Source organism: Penicillium hordei (genome assembly GCF_028827395.1).
Source record: "Penicillium hordei strain IBT 12815 chromosome Unknown utg000004l_segment0_segment0, whole genome shotgun sequence".
In the NCBI taxonomy this organism is placed as follows: Eukaryota; Fungi; Ascomycota; class Eurotiomycetes; order Eurotiales; family Aspergillaceae; genus Penicillium; species Penicillium hordei.
In genome coordinates, this window is record NW_026623145.1 from 4,326,000 (window position 1) to 4,351,218 (window position 25,219).

Sequence of the window (25,219 nt, forward strand, 5' to 3'; positions counted from 1 at the left end):
ACCCCCTTCGCATCGTGCTTTGTGTCAGCTCCTACCAAGGATCCCAAACCAAATACGGCCGTGTCCACAATCCAGTCCGGTCATCGCCAATTAACACAAAAATACAGACCTCCCTCTTCACCAAAATGGAAGCCTCCCGCCAACCCCCCTCCATCCCACCAGCCAATCCCCCCAGCGTGGAGATCGCCTACAAACGCAAGTGTATAGCACTAAAGAAGCGCCTCGCAGAAGTCGAAGCCGAAAATGAAATCATGCGCACCCGCAACCGTCGCGGCTCCCAATACATCCAGAAAATGCGCCTGGAAACCTGCATGCTTCTCGAGCGTCTAACAAAAGTCACCGGCATGGCCGACGAGGCAAAGACCGGCGCCGCAAACCCGGAACTGCGTGCCCGCGCCGCCGCCATGATGAATCCCGCTCAGGGTGGTTCTGGTGTACTTCTAGAAGATGATACTGAGGGTAGCTCCGATGAGCAGCCGCGCACAGTACGTATCGTACAATTCACCTTCACCATCTTTTCCAGACCGGTTCAACTTTACTATATACCCTTCTCCATCGAATGGTCCGTTTGTCTGCTGGATGCAAGTTAACGTGTTTTGTTTTTTATATTGTATAGCCCGAGGAACGTCCGCTACGCGTTAAGCGTTCCCGCAAGTCCAACGCCCCCGGCGTGGATGGCCAGGACGATGATCTTCCCGCTCAAGATGGACACCCCGACTCTGCAGACCCGGCTGGTGCGGCCCTGCCCCGTCTCGCGCCGGCTCCGACACAGGAGTCTCTTACCCATTCCTTCCGTGTGCAGACGGGTAGTGGTGGCTCTGCTGATCAGACTCCTGCTGCTGCTGAGGCTGGTCCTGAGTCTGGGACTACGCCGATGGATGTGGATAAGGAGGAGGCTAAGGAGGCTAAGGTTGAGCAAACTTAGGATGGGTTGTGTTGTGTTTCTTTTCTTTACTTTTTGGGCTTTGCAGAGTCGTGACGGAGACTCTCTACTGTTCTGTTTGTTTTCTTTTATTTGTGGGTTTTTTTATGCATCGGGTTCGGATGCGGTGCTGGTCTATTTTCTAGGTTTTTGTTTATTTTGCTTTTGGTGGGCCTTGATTCTACGGTCTCCTGGCGTCTATGTCTGATATGAATTTCGTCTGAGAAATCTCACGCTGAAAGCATGGTTGAAGCAACTGGCTCCTCCCTAGTAGTTTTTCGATGCCTCTCTCATCTAGACTCTGTTATAGTTGTTAGTTGATGCAGTGAGTTGAGACAGAGCAAAGGGAAGAGAGAGAATGCTAATGAAAATGGGATGGGTGCATTTCTATATGTTCAGGAGGATCTATAGGAGAGTACAGCTCAGCGTCGCTGTTTGGTATTTGGGATGTCTCAATAGTGCTAGTACTAGTGGTATCTGCGGTTGATAAAATGTACGGACTACGAATACTTGGTTCCATTTGAAAGAAAGATATTGCAGAGTAATTTGGCAAAGGCCAATAGCATTTTGATTTGATTGACAGCATCTGTACAGATTTCCAACGCCGTTTTTCCGTGTTCCACGGGAAAACACCCACGTCAACTCCAATACCAACGGGAAAAAAAAGACAACACATTATTGGAAACAAGAATGGGATATTATTATCTGGGTATGAATGTCTTCTGTCATGTACAGGTGAAGACACAACAAGTCTGGAAAGATGATACAGGTAGCAGGGGTTGAGGATAGTATAGGAAAATTAGACACGGTGGGTGAGTTCGAATCCTATGCCGGGCGAGTTCTGTCGGGTGTTTGCCTTTAGCATACTGCGTTCCTTGTGCGATTGTCGATGTAGAATCGCGAGTGGATGGTATGCCAAGGCACATAAGTAATATGCCGGTAATACATAGCATTAAAACTAGTATTCGCAGCACAATTGATTGGTCGAGATGGGCGTAGATGGTTGATGAGTCACTCTAGTCTACTCCAGCGTAGAGATCGACGACGATGTTGATTCCAGCCACGAGAATCTCTGCGGCGATCAAGACAATGACTGATATTTGTTAGATGGGTCGTTGTTAGAAATCATAGCTGCAGGGAGACTTACCAATCCATTCGAGATACTCGCCATGGCGATGTGTCAATTGATCCTTTAGGACTGCAAGAAGATCGGCAATAACATCCAACCGTTCGGTCAGAAGACTGACACGCTGATCCATCTCCAGGTAGCTTCGGACTGCCTGGTAGACAGGTTCCAACTGCGGCTCTGCCCAGAAAAGTTCCGGGCTATCGAGGACAGATCCTTGCAAGTGAATATTGATGCGCAGAATGAAGAGCTCTCCAATCTGCATGTTGATTTGCCGACGGGTGAGATTGACGCTACCAGTTTGCGCAATCTGGGCAGGTAGCGGTGCAGTGTCGGTGATTGTTTCTGACACAAGATCTTCGAAAAGCGAAGTCTTGACCGATTGGGCCAGAGCATGAGAGATCGCTAGCTTGACCATGTTGTTCCGCGGGTCGCGAAGAGAGATGAAATCGTTGTAGATCCTAGCCTGGTACTCGCGCGCATAGTAGAAATTGAAGTTCTCAATCTGCGTGTCATCGGGGCTCAATATGGAGGTCGCAAATTTGGAGATATCGGACAAGAATCTTGATTCTTGCGCAGGCGTCATTCCCCATATTACGACCGTTCCGTAGTCGAAGAGGAATACCTCAGGTGTGTGGATTGTGGTGTCAATATCAGGAGTGTCTTTGACGACTACTTGTTCGTTATCATTTGAGTGACTGCGCTCGTCGTGCAGATCAATCAAATCCTCTCTTCTGGTCTTCTTATTGTCTTCAACCTCCACCGCACTATCCGAGTATCTTCTTTCACTGGGTCGTCTCTCATGGTGTCCATTGCCATTTTGATCCTGAAATAATCGTACGTTCTGCTTTTCTTCGTACTGATAATCGAAAGGAGAGTAGACGCATTCATCATACAACTTGGGGTTGGCTCCGCGAGTCTTGCTCCGCGACTTAAGGAACTTGATAACGCCCTCGAGTCGATACGAATTGGCCGTGCAGTAAGCCGTCACTCGAGGTATGCGATCGCGGTCGGCTTTACCCAGTCGTGCAGCATGGCTTCGTGCAGCGGGGTCCTTGATGCGAGTGATTTGCGAATAGACATCCCGAGGGAAATCTCCATCAGACCCCTCTTCCTCCTCCGTCACGGGGTCTGGCAGCAGTTTAAGTTTTTGCGCCTTTTTCGTTGTTCGCTGCGGTCCAATCTTAGATGCAGCATGTGGGGAATTCGGTATGGGGTTGAAGGGAGCCCCATGGCTATTGCGACGACGGAGCTTGCTGTTCAATGCGGAGAGCATGGGCTGGCTGCCGGGACGGGGCTGGCCTCCTTGGGCGTTGACATTCTGCACAGGGGGTGAGCCTGTTTGCAAGGGTCGGAATGTAGGATCGGAGGTAGAGGCTGTGCTGCCGTAGGTGCTGATTTGTGTGAGCGGATTGAAGGATACCGACCGCGGCGTCCGATTTGCACGTGGTGACGTATTGGAGGCCGAGTTCTGATGCTGCGGCAGCAGAGGAGAATTCTCTGCGTCAGGCGCCATGGCAAAAAGAATGAAAGGTGATGAGTTAAACAACAAGCGCCATTGGCGAATGGGATTGGAGGTAAAAGGAAAGCAAAGAGTGATGTGAAAAAAAGTCAAGGACTGGCAAGCTTCCAAGCTTTCGATGCCCACCTTAATAATCTGAGAATCAGTCCGGGTCCGGTCCTTGGCGCTTTTGTATCATTTCACTTGGACTCTTTTTGAATATTTCAAAGATATCAGAAATTTCTATGTTTATATCTTTTTTGGATGAATGAATTTATTGCCAGACATTATTGGGCATAATTGACTGAATCCTATATACATAACTCCTCCAGTTGAATTGCAGATCAAGTTCTACTCCCGCCGAACACCATGCAACCCGAATAACACTTGGACAAAATTCCTTCTTTCAATAATGACTGATCACAAAATGGCTGCAGTGGACGCGGGGTTGGTTGCATGTCCAGTCGACACCGACTTTCGATTTGTGCCAATGGGGCATCGAAACCCCCCGAGAGGAACATCAGACGATGCAAGTGAGCATGTCCCCCGTCGACAACTGGCAGATCGTAAATGTAACTTCCAGCTATATTTGAAGATATGTGACACTGAACAAAAATCGCTTTTAATGGCCGTACAACGTTTTCCATTTCACCGGCGAACAAATCCAGAAGGACCACCTGCCTTCTGTCGGAGCCCATTGCTTTGGGCTACGGTACGGGTCTTCTGAAGCATGCTACCCTTGAGGTTCCGTCCGGCCTTGGAAATCTTAGGGGCCAGCGCGGGCTTTGAGGACTTCTTGGAGGACGGCGCATCGAGCACCCGGATAGAAACATCCCCTATGTTGATATCCTTGGGAAGCTTGTCCTGCTTATCCAAGAATCGCAACTTATTTGACTTCTTCGGGATGGCGAACTGGTCTTCAGCTGGGGGTGTGGGAGGGCGAATGGCGAACTCGGCGTTCAAAATGTCATCGGGAAGCAAAGCAGGAAGAGCGGCTCGTCGTGCATCTTGGGTAGTTGTGCCTTGGAGAGTAGCCGTGCTTTCGGAAAGCATGTCGTCAGATGGAGCCTCTTTGGGCTTAACAATCGATTTGGCTTGCAGCTTGCGACGCTCATCGAGTTTCCGTCGCTTCTCTCTCTTCAGTTGCTCTTCTCTGTAGAAATTATTAGTCAAAATTCTTCGTCAAAAGTAAGAAATCACACGTACAATTGCTTGGCTGCTTCTTGCTTCTTAGCCTGCTCCTTCATTTTCAATAGCTGGGCAGAGTTATCAATGGTCTCTGGCGCATCATCGTCACTATCATCTTCGTCGTCGTCCTGGGTTGGTGTTTGAGAGATTTCTTCTGGTTGTGTTTCGACTGGTTCGGGTTCTTCGCTACCGAATCGAATCTTCTTTCCTGCAGGTGCTTTATCGCCAATTACGCTAGATTTCTCTGCTGGGGTAGGTTTCGGAGCACCTTGATCGATTCCAGTAGCCTTCGGGTCGCTTCTTCTTCTCCTCTTAGTCTGCTGGTCTTCGGTCTTGCTAGCACTTGCTGAGTGTGCTTTGCGCTTTCCACTCGCACTTTCGGGCGCAACATCTCCTCGTCGGGTAGCTGTCACCATCTTGGGATTGGTGGCAGAGGTGCCTGCGGGTTGGGACTCTTGTTCTTCGGGCTGTCGCGTAAATAGTCCCTTGGCGGCAGTGACCAAGTGAGTAAACATAGAGTGAAAAGGAAATTGAGAAATAAAGTAATAAACCCGAATGGGGGAAACGATTCCTCGTGTTGGTCAAGAGGTGAAGCAAAAATAAAAAAATCTCTCGGCGATCAGGATTTCCCGAGAGCGGAGACGATAAGCAACTCTCCGCTATCACTTCACTTCATCTACTTCTACTTCGCTCGGAGAGCAAGTAGTGTCTATCTTCTTTTAAATTAATTATGTTCTCTCCGTCTGGTATTGAAAATCAAATTTATGCTTTGTGATGAATATCCTCTGGCCCCAATCTGCGCAAACAACGAATTTGTCCTACTAGGTCAAAAATATATAAAAGCAGTGTAAGTCTCCGACAAGTATCAAAGCCAAATCCAAAGTATATTATAGTTTAAGACTCAATTTTCCTGGTATTCTTCGTTCGAATTGAATTGATAGATCCACTGATCCTTAGCTGCGGGGCCAAATAATATATATGCAATGAAGTATAACCTCTATTTACTGATTGTATGGCAAGCCTGTTGGGATAAAACCTGCTGCGAAATAATCCTTCAGTCCCTTCGAAGGGAGTAAAGCGAGTCAAAATAAATATGGCAAGTCTGGAAATTGAAAGTTGAAAATGTTGAATATTCAGTCATATGGCATGACCCTTGAATATTGTGCAACCAGATGCAAGTGATCCCACGCTGTGTATAAACTCCACTAAAAGACCAGAACGCTGCAAAGTCCCGAGTTGAACGCCTAGACCGTAAATGAAACCCTGGAAATCATAATGTAAAGCATAGCAAGCAATATGCCCACCGAATCGTTACTCCTTGATGCCGTATAGGTTTTTATAGAACTCCTCGTGTTTGCGGACACACTCGGCGCGTTCCAGGGCTTCCTCACGAGATCTGATAAAGTCATCCTCCCCAGTGGGGCTGAGCTCTTCCCACATCTGATTATATTCGTCGAGATCATTGCCAGTCATGGCCCACATGCTCTCGCGCTGACGCTTGTTACGCTCACGGTCCTCCTCAATGCGCTGCTCGATTTGTTTTTTGTCGAGGCGCAGCTGGGGCTTCTCAGACTTCGACTTGCTGCCTCCCTCAGTGCCTTCCTCCTGTTCAAGGTCTAGGTGGGAGGGGTGGGAATCGCGGTCTTTTAGGGCGGCGTCGATCTCGGCCACCGTTTCGGCGCTGAGAACTTCCTTCGCCTGGAGACCGTTGAGGACATGGCGGACGTGCTTGACATTGGCTGCACCGGTGCCGTCGGGGGGAACGACGGAGTCGACTACGCGCAGGATGTCTCGCTGCATCATGCGCACATATGGGAGGTAGTTTTCCTTGATGGCCATTTCGCAGAGGTGTTCAATAAAGTACATGATGTTCGCGCGATTGTTCATGTTGTTCTACCATACACGATGTTAGAGTAAATCAACACAGGAAATTGGAGCTCTTACCCGTTCAAGCTGCTCTAGGATGCACGAGTGAAGATCCTCATCGAGGTCACGGTACTTCAGTGCATAATGGGCAGCCTTCTGCGACGATGTGACAGCAGCACTGAGGTGCTGCAGCTGCGTAGTGAAGCGCATGCGCACCTCAAAAGGATCGATCATCATTTTATCTTCCGACTGTTTGGCTTTTTCAATGGTAGGAAGATCGGTAGCTGTAAACATGAGGGCGGTCAGGTTTAAAAATTGACAGAAAGATGTGGGGTTGGAGGCGGTGGGGCAAAGCCACAATTTTATTTCAATAACCTACAACTAGTGTAAGAACTTCTTTGGCATTTACTTAGAGTGAATATTCGTGAAGATAGTAACAGAATCAGAATATACAGAGCAAGATGGTAGCAAACATTATCAAAGAGAATCTCGCCTCAACGAACTACCAAGACTGGATGTATCATTTCCATCAAGCAGACCAATCTCTTCAGCCTCATTACGATTTCCAAAATCCTGGAATTCATCATCTCGAAGGGCTTCTTCTCGGCGAAATTCCACGCCATTCAGCACTGACCAGACATCTTTCTTGGTCAGTAGTCCTTGTAGAATGCCCTTATTGGCAAACAGCACATAACGCAAGCCAAGGCGTTGGAACATCCGTAAAACAATCAAGAAAGTGATGTTACTGTTCAAGGTCATCGGTGTCTGGTCCATCCAAGGTCGTAGATCAAGGGTATCAATAGGGTCCGCAAAAGGTTGATGCGAAAAGAAAACCTGTGTCTCGTCGGAGAGGTTGCGGGTTGTAGGAGAGGTTGAGTATTTCAGAGCAAAAGAAAGCTCATTGCGAGTGATGTAGCCTAGCAGGATAGGACTCGAGGTGTCTGAGACTATGGGAAACCCGCGATATGTAGTGTTAGCTAGGAGGCTGCGGATCGAGGCAATATTATGGCCGGTGGCAGTGATGATGCTGATATCGTCCACGGTTGTCATGACCCGGTGGGCAGATACGTCTGGCGGAGTAGTGTCATCGCGATGGTCAAGGAAAGGATACTCGTTTAGTCGAATCCATGACTCGTAGATACCTCGCTTTCCAAAGATGTCACCACACCACTTCGACAACATGACGGCAATCATGATCGGGATCACATACGTCAACGCGCCAGTCAATTCAAACATGATAACGACAATCGACAAAGTCATTCGAGTAGCACCACCAAGAGCAGCAGCAGCCCCGATAATTGCATATAAGCCAGGTGTGACACATGGAATGTCTGGCTCGCATTTGACAAACAGCAATGCTTGCGGATAAGATTCTTGCCACAAGCGGACTATGATGCCCAGAGCACGGCCGTAGAGAGCACCGATAGCGACCGAAGGAAGGATAATACCCGCTGGAATCTCGAGCCCAAATGTCAAGGAAGCCAAGAAAAAGGCAAGTAAAGCAGCTACGACCAGGTAGATCGCCACGCCGATTGAGGCAGATCCCGTTGCGCAAAGGCCAAATCGATCATATGTCACACTGTTGCACTCGGCGAACAGCGACTGAACAAGCTCCGAGTTCTGAGCTCGCATGAAGTGATTCGGATAGTTGACCAAAGCTGTAATGAGAGCCACGACGACCACTTCGATGATTGGTCGAGAGGAAGTTCGAGCTCGCCTCCACTTGGTGATTCTTGTATTCAGGCGGATGAGGAATGCACCATAGAGACCGCCAATGATGCCAAGAATAATGAATGGGATAATTTCGAAGCGGTGCCAGCCTCGAGTGTAGGTGACTTGATACAGCACAATTTTACCTGTCCGGAATGGATTCAAGGCTTGCAAAGTAACAGCTGCGACCATAGCACAGACGAAGCTTTGCCACATAGTCTTGTCGGGGAAATAATATGACAGTTGCTTGGAAAAAATCAGTAAAGTAGATAGAACGAGATCGACAATAGCTCATACCTCCAAACTAAACAGAACACCCCCGATGGGTGCCCCGAATGCGACTGAGATACCTGCCGCGGCGGCCGCAGAAAGGACCTCTCGTTTGCGCGCTGTGAAATAAGTAAACGCGCGGAGAGAGATAGAGGATTAATAACATACCTTCATTACCTCTCAGGCTTTCGAAAGGTTTCATTAAAATATTCGCGCAGCAGCATGCAACATGCACAAGTGGGCCTTCTTTACCCAGCCATAGACCGGATGCAACAGAGAGACACTGATCGTTGTTAGCAAATATGCCTTCTAACAACAAGAAGAACCTTGACTCACTAGGCCCAGTGATTTAATGGCAAGCGTCCATGGCCCCATGAAATGTCGGATAACAGTCCCACCGAGGATCGTCTTGATCTCGGGGATTCCACTGTGTCGAGCATAAACAGCATAATTTCGCACCAGGAAGCAAGCACATGCAGCAAAGAAAACCTAGATATTGTCAATAGAGCCCTAGAGGTAAGAGATAGAGATATCATTACCGAAAATACAACGTAGAAGATGTACCCAATCGTATATGTTCCTCCACTGGAGTTTGCTCCTAATGCATTCCCCCAAGGTGTCCAGTCCAGACACTTGGAGTGATCTATACCCAATCCAAATTCAGCAGTGAGACTCATGGAGACTTGACAACGTCGGCTTACCATCGAGACCCCAGCAGCAAAAGCTCTTGTTTAGATAGAACTTGCCACCTCCACTTCCATTTTTGCAATATCCGGACTTCAGATCACCCAGCCAATTCGTTGCAATGTCGATAGAAGCTGCGATTATTCCTACAGCAATGCCTGTCACAATCAACACCAACCAGACATTGCTTGCATCAAGGAGTCTACGAGCATGGCCCAATATGCCCTGTCCACTCGAATAAAGAAGCCGTTTCCTTTGCCGTTCTTTGGTATACTCGTAGATCCAATCGATAGCGGTGAAGTCGTCGTAACCCACACGTCGTCCCGGGCCTTCCACATACCAGTCTAACGGCGCACCATCTTTTGATGCTTCAGCATCGCTATTGAATCCTATCGGCGCATAAGGATCGAGGGGCGACGCATCGCCGTTCTGACCTCCTTGCGGCGCCGGAGAGCCAAAGCTAGTATCCAGTCCGCCGTCGCGAGGGGAGAGGAGGTTGGACAAACTGAACCGTGATCGCTGTTTTTGTTTTCGCTTGAAGGAGATACTAGATAAATGACCTGATTAGAACCATAACGAAAGGTGGAGTCTCCAAGGCATACGGCTCATCTAACCCCTCGGCTTCCCGATTCACTTCTTGAGGCTGAAGAACATCCTGATCAGCTCTTAGTTGTGTCCCGGATTGGCCCTCGCCACCCGAGCCCTGACCGCTCATTGGCATCATGCAACATAAATGAACCACGATATTCGTGATATTAGCATCTCGTCGTAAAAACGACCTTGTTTCAAGGCCAGCTTTGTCGGACGCGCAAGTGTGGCGCAAGCTCCGTGATCAAAAGCGGTGGGGGCTAAGTCTAGGCGGGGCTGCGCCACAGGCGGCAGAAAGAAAAAAAGTTGGAGCGAAAGCCGATGAAGCGGGATTTCTTCTCTTATTTCAAACTTCACAGTTTCTCTTACGACCGGATTAAACATGGATCGGAGGCCGGTCTATGAGAGGACTCTTACTGAGTCCGAACTCCTCGAGCAGCTTCCGAGTGGAATCTCGACTTTCATTCGGACTGCCTCGGGGACTCAACACCTCCACGCGCTTGCTCTTGGCGCATTAAACAACGAATTTACGGAGAGCATTTTTAGACTCTACGAACCGATTTTTGTCGATCTCGCAGCTCGATGGCTTCAATCAGATTTACATGCCGACTACATTCATGTATTAGCGGCATTCGCCCAGATTCTACCATTTGCGCCGCATCTGCGGTCGCTTGCCAGTCAATATGCCTCATCACAGACTGGACCTTTGGCGGCATTGGCCGTCTCAAAGGAATTAACACTGCTACAGTTGGACCAATCTAGCATTAGACTTCTACTCCTCGCCCTCTTCCGACTTCTTTCGTTTGATCTTGAAACCTTCTCTCCCATCGTTTCGCCGCTTCAACTTCAGTCCCTCTTCCAATCCCAAGACCGAGTAACACGATACCTCGCTGTACGATGCTTTGCCTTATATATGCACGCAGCGGATGCGGCAACGGAAAAGATGGTCCGCGTTAATACTGGGTCTGAACCTATAGAAGGAGAGTGGGAAGGTACTCTGATCGATTACCGTGTGCTAGGATTGTGGGAAGAACGGCGATGGGAGACTCTTGGAAGAATTCTCCAGACCGAGAGGTCTGCTAGGACGGAAATAAACACTCTGGCGTTGATCGAGAGGACACAGGAGTCTTTCACAACCAAGACCGCAGAGATTTGCGGAGTTTTGATTCCCAGGCTGAAAGATACGCCCCCGACTCCTTCGTCTGTCGTCAAGACCTCGACCACGGTTGAGAACCTGCGCCGGATTGCAGGGTCATTACTCGGGTACAAACCTATCCTGCTGGTCGGTTTGCCTAACTCCGGGAAGACCTCTTTGATTAACGACATTGCTGCCACAATGGGCCAAGTTGAAACTATGGTTACGCTTCACTTGAACGAGCAGACAGATGCGAAGAGTCTGCTTGGAATGTATGCCACTTCATCTGCCTCCGGATCCTTCTCTTGGCAGCCTGGTGTATTGACCAAGGCTGCACGCGAAGGTCGCTGGGTGTTGATTGAAGACCTTGATCGTGCTCCATCTGAAGTAATGGGTCTCATTCTGCCGATCATTGAGAGGGGGGAACTAACCATCCCAAGCCGGAGGGAGCGAATCAAGTGTGCCGAGGGCTTCAAAATCATCGCAACCATGAAGTCATCGTACAACATTGCCGGAGAGGAGATCGCACCGAGCACTTCAATGCTTGGAAGTAGACTTTGGGAGAGAGTGCAAGTCAAGTCTCTTCCCGTGGATGAGATGCGTGATGTCATTCTGCAAAAGTTCTCCCTGCTCGAGTCTCGTGTGCCAACTCTCATGAACGTATACGGACGAGTATGCTCTGCATTCCATGGTAGCCTTGCAATCAAGGGCTCTCAAGGTCGTACCCCAGGCTTCCGCGATTTGATCAAGTTGTGCAGCCGTCTGCACAATCGTCTACACCGCATGGGTGCGAAGACTGGCTATGAGCCTACGTCAGAAGGTACCGAGGATGAAATATTCCTCGACATTGTTGACGTATTCCTCAAATATCTACCCGAAAAGTCGATGCAGAACACTCTCGCCGCCGTTGTGGCCGAAGCGCTTCAGATCTCTCCCCAGCGAGCGCAGTACTGTCTCAATGAACGTACTCCATCTTATACCGATAAGAACAACAGCCTTGTCCTCGGCAGAGAAACCTGCAATAAGATCAAGGTACCAAGTGGATCTGCATTGAAGCTTGCCGCAGCAGCTTCACGATTTGCTCCTACTCGAGCGGCATTGACCCTCATGGAACAGGTAGCTGCGTCAATCCAGATGGCAGAACCTGTTCTACTTGTGGGAGAAACTGGTATCGGAAAGACCACAGTCATCCAGCATCTTGCATCTTTGATGCGCCAGAAACTCACAGTAGTGAATTTGTCACAACAGAGTGAAAGCACTGATCTGCTGGGTGGTTTTAAACCAGTCAACATCCGCACAATGGCAGTTCCAATGCTGGATGAATTCACTCAGCTCTTTGAACTGACATTCTCCGCCAAAAAGAACCAGAAGTTCTTGTCCTCGATATCCAAGAGTGCCGCATCTTCCAATTGGGTACGATTGGTGACCTTGTGGCATGAAGCAGTTCGTCTTGCAAACGGCGTGTTCAACCCCCCCAATGCCGCAGCCGAGAATGGCGATGAGCAGCCAGCCAAAAAACGGAAGTTAGATTCTCCCAAATACCAGCACTTGCGGCAAAGATGGGAGAGCTTCGCGACCCAACTCGGAGATTTCGAGGCTCAGGTCTCACAAGGTGATGCCAAATTTGCCTTTGCCTTTGTCCAAGGTAAGATTGTGAGAGCTCTGCGAAACGGCGAATGGGTTCTCCTGGATGAAGTAAACTTAGCTTCCCCTGATACCCTTGAGAATATTGCCAGTCTTCTGCACCATGGCAGTGAGGGGACACCATCTGTTCTCCTCTCCGAGGCTGGCGATGTTGAGAGAGTCTTTGGCCACCCGGAATTCCGTATCTTCGGTGCTATGAACCCTGCAACAGATGCCGGAAAGAGAGATCTACCCCCAGGTCTGCGTTCCCGGTTCACCGAATTCTACGTACACTCGCCTGATAGTGATTTGGATGATTTATTGGCCTTGATTCAGAAATACCTGGGTGATTTGACAATCAGTGACCAGCGTGCTGTGCCAGACCTCGCACAGCTTTACATGGTGACCAAGAAGCTCAGCAGCGAGAACAAGCTTACCGACGGAGCTGGACAGCGACCCCATTTCAGTATCCGTACTCTTGTGCGTGCTTTGATCTATGTTATCGACCACGCACACGTCTATGGGCTACGCAGGGCAATGTTTGAGGGTTTCAGCATGAGTTTCTTGACCGTGCTGAGCTTGGTCTCCGAACAAGCTTTGATTCCTCTGCTTGAGCTTCATATATTCGGAAACGCGAAGAACGCCAGGTCTCTTCTCGGACAGACCCCCCGCCCACCAACGGATGGCAACGATTATGTGCAGTTCAAGCATTATTGGATGCGCCGCGGTCCTATGGTTCCGGAGGAGCAACCCCACTACATTATCACCCCATTCATCGAGAAGAATCTCAAGAACTTGGTCCGGGCCAGTTCAACCCGGCGATTCCCCGTTTTGCTCCAAGGTCCAACATCAGCCGGAAAGACGAGTATGATTGAGTACCTGGCAAAGGTATCTGGAAACAAATTTGTACGAATCAACAACCACGAGCATACAGATCTGCAAGAGTACCTGGGTTCTTACATCTCCACCGACGATGGAAGTCTGCGTTATCAAGAGGGTGTGTTGGTGGAGGCGCTGCGGAACGGTTATTGGATTGTACTGGATGAGCTGAATCTGGCACCTTCTGATGTTCTCGAAGCCCTTAACCGACTCCTCGACGATAACCGCGAGCTTTTCATTCCCGAGACTCAAGAAGTCGTTCACCCGCACCCTAACTTCATGCTCTTCGCTACGCAAAATCCCGCTGGTCTGTACGGTGGCCGAAAGGTCCTGTCCCGTGCCTTCAGGAACCGCTTCCTTGAGCTGCATTTTGATGATATTCCAGAAAGCGAGCTGGAATTTATCCTGAAGGAACGTTCTCAAATCGCCCCCTCGTTTTGTACACGGATTGTTGCTGTCTACCGGAAATTGTCCTTGTTGCGCCAGTCTAATCGACTCTTCGAGCAAAAGAACAGTTTCGCCACTTTGCGTGATCTTTTCCGATGGGCTCTTCGTGATGCCGATGATCGCGAGCAGCTAGCAGTCAACGGTTATATGCTTCTCGGCGAACGTGTTCGCAATCCCCAAGAGAAAGCCGCGGTTAAGGCTGTGATCGAGGAAGTGATGAAGGTAAAGCTGGACGAGGATACTTTGTATAGCTCTGCAGAGCTAGAAAAGAATGCTCCTGAGATGAGCGAGCTTCCAGCCGGTATTGTGTGGACCAAAGCCATGAGACGTCTATTTGTTCTCGTTTCGAAGGCCCTCAAGAACAACGAGCCGGTCCTTCTTGTCGGAGAAACAGGTTGCGGTAAAACCCAACTATGCCAGGCCGTCGCTGAAGCTTTCCGACGCGAGTTGTTCATTGTCAACGCTCATGTGAATTTGGAGACCGGTGACTTGATTGGTGCTCAACGGCCCATCCGAAACCGGGCTGCAATCGAGAAGCAGCTTGTAGATGATCTTCAGATGCTCCTTCACGGGCAGCTAAGCGGCGCATCATTCGATGACTTGAAGCAGGAATTCACAGCATTGACTGTGGAGCAGCGTCAAGCCAAGGATCAACTTCTTTTGCAGAAGATTGAGAAGAACGCTATTCGTTGCAATGCCCTGTTTGAATGGTCTGACGGAAGCCTGATCACCGCAATGAAGGCCGGTCAATTCTTCCTTCTTGACGAAATTTCTCTTGCAGACGACTCCGTTCTTGAAAGACTTAACAGTGTTCTTGAACCTGCTAGGTCGATTCTTCTCGCCGAAAAAGGCCCCGTTGATTCAATGGTTGTGGCAGATGGTGGATTCCAATTCTTATCCACTATGAACCCTGGTGGTGATTACGGAAAACGTGAGCTTTCGGCTGCTCTTCGCAATCGTATGACTGAAATCTGGGCGCCTCAGCTGTCTGATGATGAGGATATCCTGCCAATTCTCTCGCAGAGATTGAGCCTGAAGGAGGCGAGTGTGGCAAAGGCTATGCTGAAGTTCGCCAAGTGGTTCAAAGTTACCTTCCAGAACACCTCTGCCACATCTCTCTCCATTCGTGATCTTCTGGCCTGGGTTGACTTTGTCAACACTTGTCAAAGCGCAGACATTGAATTTGCTATCGTACAAGGTGCCGCGATGGTCTTCGTCGACACCTTGGGTGCCAACCCTGCTGCAATGCTTGCCATTTCCCTCAACAATCTTGAGGGCAACCGCAAGTCATGCCTCGACAAGCTGAGCGAACTATTTAATGTCGATGCTTCCAAAATTTACTGGGAATCGACTACTGTCTCCGCGGAACCCGGCGTTCTGCGCGTCGGGCCATTCGCTCTCCCTACGGCTGGCACATCAGACCCCGATCCTCAGTTCACAATGGACGCGCCAACCACAATTGCCAACTCTGTGAGAATTGCTCGTGGTTTGCAGTCCTCGAAGCCTATTCTTATGGAAGGAAGTCCAGGTGTGGGTAAGACTACACTTGTGACGGCTCTGGCCAGAGCCCTCGGCAAACCTCTCACTCGAATTAACCTCTCGGAGCAGACAGATCTTACAGATCTGTTTGGTTCAGACGTTCCAGTGGAAGGAGGAGATGTCGGGCAATTCACTTGGCGTGACGCACCATTCCTACGAGCCATGCAGCGTGGTGACTGGGTTCTGCTGGATGAAATGAACCTGGCCTCGCAATCTGTCCTTGAAGGTCTTAACTCTTGTCTGGATCATCGTCAGCAAGTCTATATCGCTGAGCTGGACCAAACATTCAAGAGACATCCCGATTTCGTTCTCTTTGCCGCCCAGAACCCTCACCACCAGGGTGGTGGCAGAAAGGGTCTTCCTGCATCTTTCGTCAACCGATTCACAGTGGTCTATGCAGACAGCTTCACTGATGATGACTTGAAAACGATTTGTTCTAGGCTTTTCCCTGGTAGTCCCTCTGTGCAGACCGAGAGACTGGTCGATTTCATTTCTCTCTTGAACCAAGCGATCACTCGAGATCGTCGGCTGGGAGCCATTGGCGGGCCATGGGAAGTCAATCTGCGTGATATCCAGCGATGGCTTCAACTTGCCGATCGAGGAAACCTGCAGATCCAGACCAAGCACTTCCTTGATGTCATTATCAGCCAGCGATTCAGAAGCGAAGAGGATCGTAATGTGGTCTCTCAGATTTATGATCGTATTTTCACAGACTCCGACACTGGCACGAAGAGCTACTTCCACAACCTCACACCCGAGTACTTGCAGGTCGGTCTGGGAATTTTGACCCGTGACCCTCTGCTGCAGCGCTTGGCCGAGCCAAACATGAGGATTCTACCAAAGGACCTTCACATTATGGAGTCGCTCATCCTGTGTATCGATAACTCCTGGCCGAGCATCCTAGTTGGTCCTGCTGGGTGTGGTAAAACTACTCTCATCAGAAAGCTGGCAGCGGTGAACGGTGCAAACCTTGTCGAGCTGGCTCTGAGTGCTGACACTGATACCATGGACCTCATTGGTGGGTTTGAACAAATCGACCATCGCAGAGAGGTTTCAGGCTTTGTCCATGATATTGAGATGTTCTTGCGAAACCAGCTCATCCACTGCTTTGCTTCAGGAGATGTATCTGATGTTGTGATTTCCGCACTCCACATCTGCGAGCATTTCCAGTCTGCAGATATCTCGCTGGAAAATGTCATCCCCTCGCTTTCCAGCCTTTGCCAGTCTTCTTCTGACCCCGCTTACCAACAATTCCTCGAGAGAGCCCAGACCTTGTTGAATGCTATTAAACAATCAGATAAAATGAAGGTTGGATTTGAATGGACAGAAGGTGTTCTCACTCAGGCTGTTCAACATGGAAACTGGGTTATTCTTGACAATGCTAACCTGTGCAATCCATCTGTCCTCGATCGATTGAATTCTTTGACCGAGCCTAATGGAACACTCATTCTCAATGAGCAACGGACAGAGGATGGATCTGCTAAGATCATTACGCCCCATCCCAACTTCAGAATCTTCTTGACCATGGACCCCCGCAATGGTGAGCTGTCTCGTGCTATGAGGAACCGCTGTACCGAAATCTGCTTCTTGCCAAGCGAGCTGCAAGATACCCAACCTACCATAGGCCCATCCTACACCTGCGAATCGTTCCTCTATCGACTTCGCCATATTTGGAACCTTGATACCTCCATGCCATCGTCTGCCTTCGAAGACGCTCTCGGGGTGTGCTTGGATCATCTGTCACCATCGGATCTGGCCTACCTTCAACAGTCGCCAAGCAACCATGTGGTTATCAACTCCGAAAACAACGGAGAGGAGAAGCCATCCAATTTTCTGCAGCGATATGCCTCTCTGTTCCATGACAACAACCAATGGAAACCGCTTGATATCGCCAGCGGTGAGACTGTGCTTGGAGGAGCTCACCTTGGTATCCGAGGAATGCTGCAGCCTCTTCACCCGCTCACAAACGAGCCCCTGATCGCTATCGCAGGAACCAGTGATTTCCGGTCTAGTTTGGTTGTCTTGGCCTATCTCCAAGAGTTGAGACTTGATATTCATCGCCTTAGGGAAGGTTTGATTCAGGCCGACGTATCTGGCAAAGAGCTCAAGCCCAGCCAAATGACACGCTTGGAGCGGTCATTGGCATCTGAGCGGATCCCTGCGTTGATGAAAGACACGACGCAACCTGTTGCGTCGTTCTTGTCTGATTGTGGCCAGGCTCTGTATGATTACATTCAGTCATTGGATCAAATTTCCCTCCAAGGCCCTGTCATAATCACAGCCCTTCGGACCGTGATTTGTCTGTGCTGGGACATTTACAGAGCCACAGAAGTGAGCCAGGTTGACGAAGGAGAATTCCAAGTCTACCTCCAGATGGGCCGGAAGATTTGCGGGTCGTTGCTCGACTCGTCACCTCTCCTCAAACCGCTTCAAGTCGCTTTGTCACAAGCTCTGGATCGGTTCCAGGAAGGCTGGGCTTTGACAACCGGTCTTAGTATGCAAAGAATCTGGGATTCTTGGAGACATGTCACTCCTATCTCCCAAGACAAGTTGGATTCCCTGACCGAGTTGGAGTCAACAGTCTTTGAATTCACAAATTTGGCTTTGCAAACCCGTGTGGAATTGTCTCAATTGAGTCGTGTACGCGATTCATTGATTGATGCCCAGCGATTCATCCTTTTGGATGGCGCTGATGGTGACGTACTTGTTCAGGGTATCAAACAAACTGTGGCTGAGCTATCTCATGCAGTTAAACGCTCAGAGTCAACCGAGTATCCATACTTTGCCGACGATTTCGAAGCTCTTTGCCAGTACCACGACATCTCCTCGTTCTTCCGGAACCCAGTCAATGACAAGGTCATTCAAACAGTCGTGCCACTTCTCGCTGGTCGTGCAGCCCGTCCGTTGGACGCATCGAATTTCCAGAGCGATGTGCCAAATATTCTTCATAGAATCTCGCTATTTGCAGGCTCTTTAAGCAAATCCGAGTCTGCGCTTGCTACCGGTGGCATTGTCTCTCTGTCTCTATTGGATAGGCTGACAGCCATCGGCAATACAAAATTAGGACAGATGGACATGCTCGAGGCAGAGAAACAAGCTCTTTCCAAGGCTATTTCTCTGAGCACTCAGCAGATCACAACAGATCAGTCCATGGAGCTCAGACGTACTATCGCCAAGCTCACAGCCGAGCTGGTGGCCTGTCATCGGGAGTTCTTCGAGCCTCGCTCAGCCGAGCGTCTCATCTCGGTACTGCAGGCAATCCAAAATGGCGATCTTTGTGTTGAACAGCCACCTATCAAGGTTGAGCTGGACCAAAGCTTGCCAGATGCTCATTTCCTCAAGCCCCTCGCTGAGCAGGCCCTACCAACCCTGATTTCATCCCTGCGAGTACAGCCATCAAGCCAGCAGCAGAGCATTCAAACCACTGGTCTGGCAGCGGTACAGCTAGCTGTCATTCTTCTGCGTCTGTTCGTGCCTGACAAGACATTTGACCCTTCTCTCGGTCTCGTTGTTCAGCGCAAACGCCACTCTCAACGCCTGCAAGAATACACCGCCAAGTCTGCAGCAATTCTTGCCTTTGAGAAGTCTTTCACCAGCCAGGTTTCCAATCTCCGGTCTGAGCTTTTGCACAACGAAATTCGTGATCTGGGCTCCGCTCCACCTCCTTCACTGGTCAACCGGCCCCAGCAGTCCCAATTGAGTCTCTTGCAGGGGGAATTCGTCAACTTGATCAACTCTGTCCTGAAGCGAGACCCCGAGCAAATGGTCCGCTCTGCCGAATCCTCACAGTCTCAAGGCATGATCCAGCTTCTGCGCAATAACATCAAACAACTGAGCAGCCGTCTCAGCACTCACTACAGATCTTATGATGATATCACAGTACCTGTGGTTCGTTTCTTGCAGCTTTTGGACCTTGGTGTATTCCTGGCCTCTAGCCAACCGGAACAGTCCGGCGATATTCCTGATATTCAGTCTCTGAGCGAGCGCACGCCCTTCTTAGGAGGTATTCACCACCCCGTTCTTGCTCAAAACGATCGCAAGGCCCATGGCACTCTGAAGAATGCAAACGAAATGCGCCTTCAAGAACTGTCGGCCCTTTGGGCCGCCAAGGATGCGGATTCCACAATCCTGAATACAAAGGCTGGACGAGAGATCATTCGCCGTGTTTTCGCCGATTTCCACCAACTGTGGAAGGCCAAGCTTGAAGAAGATCGGGAACAAGAGGCCGAAAAGGGAGAATTGTACCGCTTCAAGGGATCCTGGGAAGAAGAGGAAGAAGTCAACGAAGCCGAGCTACACGCACTCTTCCCCACATTCGATGAAGAATCAGTTGAAGACACAGAAACGACCGCTGGCGTTGACCGCATTGACCCTAAGAGTATTGCTCTCCGGCTTGCTTCGCTTCATGCAAATATCGTCTCGAATGAGCGCAGTGGAGCTGCATTGACTACCTTTGTCAAGCAATCAGGCCATCTTTTAGGCTCGATCTGGTCTGACAACAAGACCTCATTCTCGCCGATGCTACCTCAAACCCATCTTCCTGCAGTTCTTCTGCTTCTCGATGATGCCATAGGTGAGGGAGCCAAAACTCAGCAGAAGAATTACAACTTCTACACTGATTCGAATCTCGGAGAGGCAAGGAAGCTGGTTGCGCTTGCACTTTCTGTTCAAGCCCGCTTTGCCCAAATTCAAACCGCCTGGCCTGAACATGCTGTCCTCGCTGATGTCATTCAATGCTGCGTGGAAATCCTTCAGTTCAAGCACACTGAACCTGTTGCCAAGTTCATGACCAAGGTTGAAAAGCTTCATTCACTCGTACACGAGTGGCAGACCGTGGCCAGCCGAGAATATTCCGCTGTTATTGTCTACGACGAGATTACAAGCACTCTCATTAGCTGGCGCCGTCTTGAGCTGTCAACTTGGGCCAAACTCTTGGATATCGAGAAAGAGCGATGCGAGGACGAGGTGAGTGCTTGGTGGTTTATCGCCTACGAAGCACTCATCGGCGCTCCCATCATGATGGCCGAGGCAGGCGAACAGGACATGACGGAACACACCCAAAACCTGGTTTTAACCCTGGAGCAATTCTTCAAGTCTACAACTACGGGCCAGTTTGCTCGCCGTCTACAGCTCGTTGCCAACTTCCAAGCACTGCTTGAAGTTTTCACCACAGATTATCCCTGCCTCAAGAAGCTTGTCTCTGCCTTGGACAACTTCCTCCACCACTACGGACCCTTCCAGCCCGGAGTGGACAAGTATCTGACGGAGAAGCGGTCCGTCCTTGAGAAGGATATCAAGGAGCAGATTCAGCTTGCAAGCTGGAAAGATGTCAACATCGTGGCTCTGAAGGAAAGCGCCAGAAGGTCACACGTCAAGCTATTCAAGTTGGTTCGAAAGTACCGTGCAGCCCTTGGCCAGCCGGTTCAATCTATCCTTGAAGCAGGCCTTCCAGAAAGCACCGAGGAGATCACTTCGATATCCCAAGCAGAGCCAGTCCGCCCCACTGCCACATTCCCAGAGGCAATGGCCCTTTGCCAAAGTGACAAGAACCTGTGGTCCACTCGAGCTCTCAGATTCCAGAAGCCGGATGGAACAGCCAGCAACATGATGAATCTGTATTCGTCAATTCCAGCCGAGTTCGACATTGCGAAGGACCTCGACAGCTTCATTGTCTCGGTGATTGAAAGCATGAATGAGTTCAAGTCCAAGACACCCAAGGTCCTGAACGAAGACAATAAGGACGACGTCCAGCACCTCAAGTCCCAGAAACGCCGTCTCTATGCTGAGACCCTCAAGCAACTCTATGAGATGGGCGTGAAACGTAATGCTGGATCGAGTGTGATCGAAACACAAGAAACGGTTCCGCAAGTTCTGGCCACTGCTGCCGCCTTTGAGGCTGGTGCTGCTACCTCAACTGCAGTTCAGAGTGCCGACTGGTACTTCCACAGACTTCTGGATCTCCTGCCTAAGACTCGCCTAGCGTCTCGCAACTATTCCGAGGAGCTAAGCAATGTCGAGGTCCACAGGAGCATGGGATCGATTGAGCATCTCATTTTCACTGTCCGTCGTCAGAGAGGTGTCATTTCACCTGCCCTCTCAGGCTTGGGCAAGTTGAAGTCAACGCTTGACAAGGTGCAGAACCTTTGGACGGCGGCTTCGAACTCCCTGTCGAAAGACCATGCTTCTGCATTGGAGGAGCGAACCAATCTGGCCAGAATCGTGGCTTGGTTGGCTCCTATTCTTGGACTGGCTGCGATGATCATTGGAGTGCATTCTAAGTTCTCAGGAATTGATGCATCTAAGATTGTGGAACAGCTCCGCGCCAAAAAGGCATCCTTCGACAGCCTACGCAAGTCGCACGAAGCCCTTCCCATGCTTCCCACCAGGATTGCGTCTAACGCAAACCACGAGATCGCGCAGCAGACCCAATCCTCACTCGATGAATTGGCTGCTGACTTGAAGCAATGGAGCCAAGCTCGCCCTGATCTGTCCTTTGCGTTGGATCAGATCACACCTTGGGTCAATACACACATCGCTGCTCTCCCTGAGGTCGATGACGAGAACACCCTATCCATCCAAGCCTTCGATGGCAGCCTCCTGACAGCCATTGACAAAATGCTCATTGGCCTCCAGAAGCTCAAGGATGTGCCTTCTGCCATCACCTTTGATGGATTGCTGTCGAGGAGTGATGAGTTCTTCTCTCGCGGTATCAAGGCTGTCCATCTCACCGAGATCACCAGTGCGTTGGAGAAGGTCCTTGATCAATTACACTGCCTGCAAGACCACTCCCCTAGCGGCCTCTCCGTTGCCGCCGCACTGATCACCAGTATCTTGCCTATCGCCAACAGATACTACCAAATCTGCCGGGATCTGGCTGATCGGTTCATTGCTGTTCATCGCGAGATCTGCAAGACATCCTACATCCTGACCAAGACCTTCAAGCAGGTCGCCTCCGAAGGCTTCTGTAGTCCTGCCGAAGCATCCCAAGATCAAGGCAAGGAAGGCCAGATGGAAAGTGGAACAGGTCTCGGCGAAGGCGAAGGCGCGGAAGATATCAGCAAAGATGTTGGAGATGATGAAGATCTAACTGAGCTGGCGCAGCAAGAGAACAAGAAGGAGGACGGCGATGATGAGATGGATGATTCCAAGGACGCCGTCAACATGGATCAGGAAGAGTTGGAAGGTGATGCCGAGGATCGCAAGGACGATGAGGAGGAGAACGACGACAGTGCCGACGAAGGAGATGACGATATCGACGAAGAGACAGGAAGCGTTGATGATCTTGACCCAGGTGCTGTGGACGAAAAGCTCTGGGACGGTGGTAACGATGAGCAGCAGAAGGATACCGAAAACGAAGAAGGAAAGGGCCAATCAGAGGCCGAGCAACAAGCTGCTGCTCAGGAAGAGAAGGGTGACAAGGATGGTGAAAAGGGTGAAGAAAAGCAAAAGGAGGGAGAGGAAGAGGAAGAAGAAACAGAAGATGAGGAGGCCCCCGAAGACGAGGGCGAGGCAGTTGGCCGCGAGGAAATGGATGTCACCGATCCTCAAGCAAAGGAAGAAGAAACACTTGAACTTCCCGAGGAAATGCAACTTGATGATGGTGAAGGAAAGGACGACAATGGGGAGGATGACGATGAGATGGATGATCTTGACGATGATTTCGGTCCTGCCCCCGAAGAAGGGAAGGTCGAAGACGCCGATGATCATGCCGGTGAAGAAGACGCCGAGGCAGCCCCAGAGGATCAAGTGCCAGGCGAGGAAGATGAAGAAATGGCCGATGACGCGGAGGAAACCAATGAAGGCGAAGCCGGAGAAGAAGAGGAAGAGGAAGCTGGCGGCGAAGATCCCGAGGAGCCTGAGCAAGACGACTTCCTCGCACAACGTGATGAGAATGATACCGCAGGTGACAACGTCGCTCCTAGTGAAGCTGTCACTGGCGGGCTCGGAGCTGAGCAAGACCAAAATGAAGAAAAGGGTGCCTCGGGTGACGCTCAGCAGGAGAGCGGCTCGACCGATCCCAGTGCCAATGTCGACCAACAGACAGGTGCTGCCAAGGACAGCGAGGAGAGCCAGCCCAGCCGAGACGCTGCCGGTGGCGAAGATCAAGGGCCAGATGAACCTCAGATGCAGGCATTCAAGAAGCTCGGTGATATCCTTGAGCAATGGCATAGACGACAAAAGGAGATCCTCAATCCGTCCCAACAGGAAGAGGAATCTCAGGCTATGCCCGAAGACACCGATATGGCCGACGCAGACTTCGAACACCTAAAGGACGACGAAGATGCCGCAGACACCCAGGCCCTTGGACAAGCAAACGACGACCAAACGCAAGCCCTCGACCAAAGCAAGGGTGTGGAGTCTGACATCAAGCCTGGTGAGAACGATGTTCTCCCAGACGTGTCGGACGAGCAGCAAGATGCTGTGGACAACCAGCTTGAGGATGAGATGCAAATTGACCGTGAGACCGTTCCCACCGATGGCGAGTCCGCCGGCGCCTTCATTCCTGGCGGTCAATCCTCTCACGATCGCGCAGACGGAGCACAGGGTACCGAAGAAGTGGACGAGGAGCTCGACGAAGTTGACTCGCAACTCGCAGCGATCCACCTCTCCTCTTCGCTCCCCCCATTAACCCCACAAGACGAAGCCCGCCGCCTCTGGTCACACTACGAGTCCGCCACAAATGATCTCTCCCTCTCCCTGACCGAACAACTCCGTCTCATCCTCGCCCCCACAATGGCCACCAAGCTCCGCGGTGACTTCCGTACCGGAAAGCGGCTGAACATCAAGCGTATCATCCCCTACATCGCTTCCCAGTACAAGCGCGACAAGATCTGGATGCGCCGCTCTATCCCCTCAAAGCGTAACTACCAGATCATGCTGGCTGTCGACGACAGCAAGTCCATGCTGGAAAGTGGCAGTGGCCAGCTCGCCTTCGAGACCCTCGCCCTTGTTGCGAAGAGTCTGAGCATGCTGGAAGCCGGCGACCTGTGTGTCCTTGGCTTCGGTAATGAAGACCATGTTCGCGTCGCCCATGAGTTCGGAAAGCCCTTCTCCTCCGAGGCCGGCTCCCAGGTCTTCCAGCACTTCAGCTACCAGCAAACTGGTACCAATGTCCGCAAGCTGATTGCTGATTCTATCGCTCTCTTCCGCGAGGCTCGCTGGAAGCGCTCGCCTGGATCTGGCTCTGGCGATCTCTGGCAGCTTCAGTTGATTATCTCTGATGGTATCTGTGAAGACCATGATACTATTCGCCGTCTTGTTAGACAGGCGCTTGAGGAGCGTATCATGGTTGTCTTTATTATCGTCGATGCTGTTAAGGGTAGCTCTATCCTTGACCTGTCGCAGGCCAGCTTCGAGGCCGATCCTGGTTCTGGTGGTGAGATGAAGCTTAAGATGAAGCGATACCTCGAGCACTTCCCCTTCCCTTACTACCTCGTTGTTCGTGATGTGAGGGAGTTGCCCTCTGTTTTGGCTACTGCACTCAAGCAATGGTTCGCCGAAGTTGTGGATGTGTCGTCTTGATACTCCAAAAAATAAAAAGGAGTTGGAATTGTTTATTTGGAGTTATTTTGTCACATTTTACGGCGTTGGGATGATTTCTTTTTTGTACATGATAGATTTTAGAGACGTGATACATGTCCGTTGAATGTACATTTTTTAGTTTATTCAAATTCGCGTATGCCATTCCTATAAAAAGCTTCTTAAGACTGAAAGATTATACTATAAAACTTCCTCTAGTTG

General features: G+C 50.3%; 5 protein-coding genes across 5 annotated transcripts; 2 read left to right on the plus strand and 3 right to left on the minus strand.

The window, feature by feature from the left end:
• Window positions 1–125: 125 nt before the first annotated feature.
• N7537_008801 (uncharacterized protein) lies at window positions 126–925 on the plus strand (the record flags this gene model as incomplete). The annotated part of the gene is made up of 2 exons (XM_056899855.1): window positions 126–485; window positions 617–925. 2 exons carry the CDS (start codon window positions 126–128, stop codon window positions 923–925), a joined length of 669 nt encoding a protein of 222 aa, XP_056751931.1.
• Window positions 926–1,928: 1,003 nt separating this feature from the next.
• Window positions 1,929–3,564, minus strand: N7537_008802 (YagE family protein; the record flags this gene model as incomplete). Its single annotated transcript, XM_056899856.1, has 2 exons — window positions 1,929–2,015; window positions 2,070–3,564. The coding sequence occupies 2 exons, from the start codon at window positions 3,562–3,564 to the stop codon at window positions 1,939–1,941; spliced, it is 1,572 nt and encodes a 523-aa protein (XP_056751932.1). The 3' UTR covers window positions 1,929–1,938.
• A 633-nt stretch (window positions 3,565–4,197) lies between these two features.
• N7537_008803 (uncharacterized protein) lies at window positions 4,198–5,252 on the minus strand (the record flags this gene model as incomplete). Its single annotated transcript, XM_056899857.1, has 2 exons — window positions 4,198–4,702; window positions 4,756–5,252. 2 exons carry the CDS (start codon window positions 5,250–5,252, stop codon window positions 4,198–4,200), a joined length of 1,002 nt encoding a protein of 333 aa, XP_056751933.1.
• A 796-nt stretch (window positions 5,253–6,048) lies between these two features.
• Window positions 6,049–9,991, minus strand: N7537_008804 (uncharacterized protein; the record flags this gene model as incomplete). Its single annotated transcript, XM_056899858.1, has 9 exons — window positions 6,049–6,630; window positions 6,682–6,887; window positions 7,107–8,559; window positions 8,611–8,702; window positions 8,752–8,866; window positions 8,920–9,072; window positions 9,123–9,226; window positions 9,285–9,814; window positions 9,870–9,991. 9 exons carry the CDS (start codon window positions 9,989–9,991, stop codon window positions 6,049–6,051), a joined length of 3,357 nt encoding a protein of 1,118 aa, XP_056751934.1.
• A 246-nt stretch (window positions 9,992–10,237) lies between these two features.
• N7537_008805 (AAA family ATPase midasin) lies at window positions 10,238–25,000 on the plus strand (the record flags this gene model as incomplete). Its single annotated transcript, XM_056899859.1, has 1 exon — window positions 10,238–25,000. The coding sequence occupies one exon, from the start codon at window positions 10,238–10,240 to the stop codon at window positions 24,998–25,000; it is 14,763 nt and encodes a 4,920-aa protein (XP_056751935.1).
• Between the last annotated feature and the right edge of the window lie 219 nt (window positions 25,001–25,219).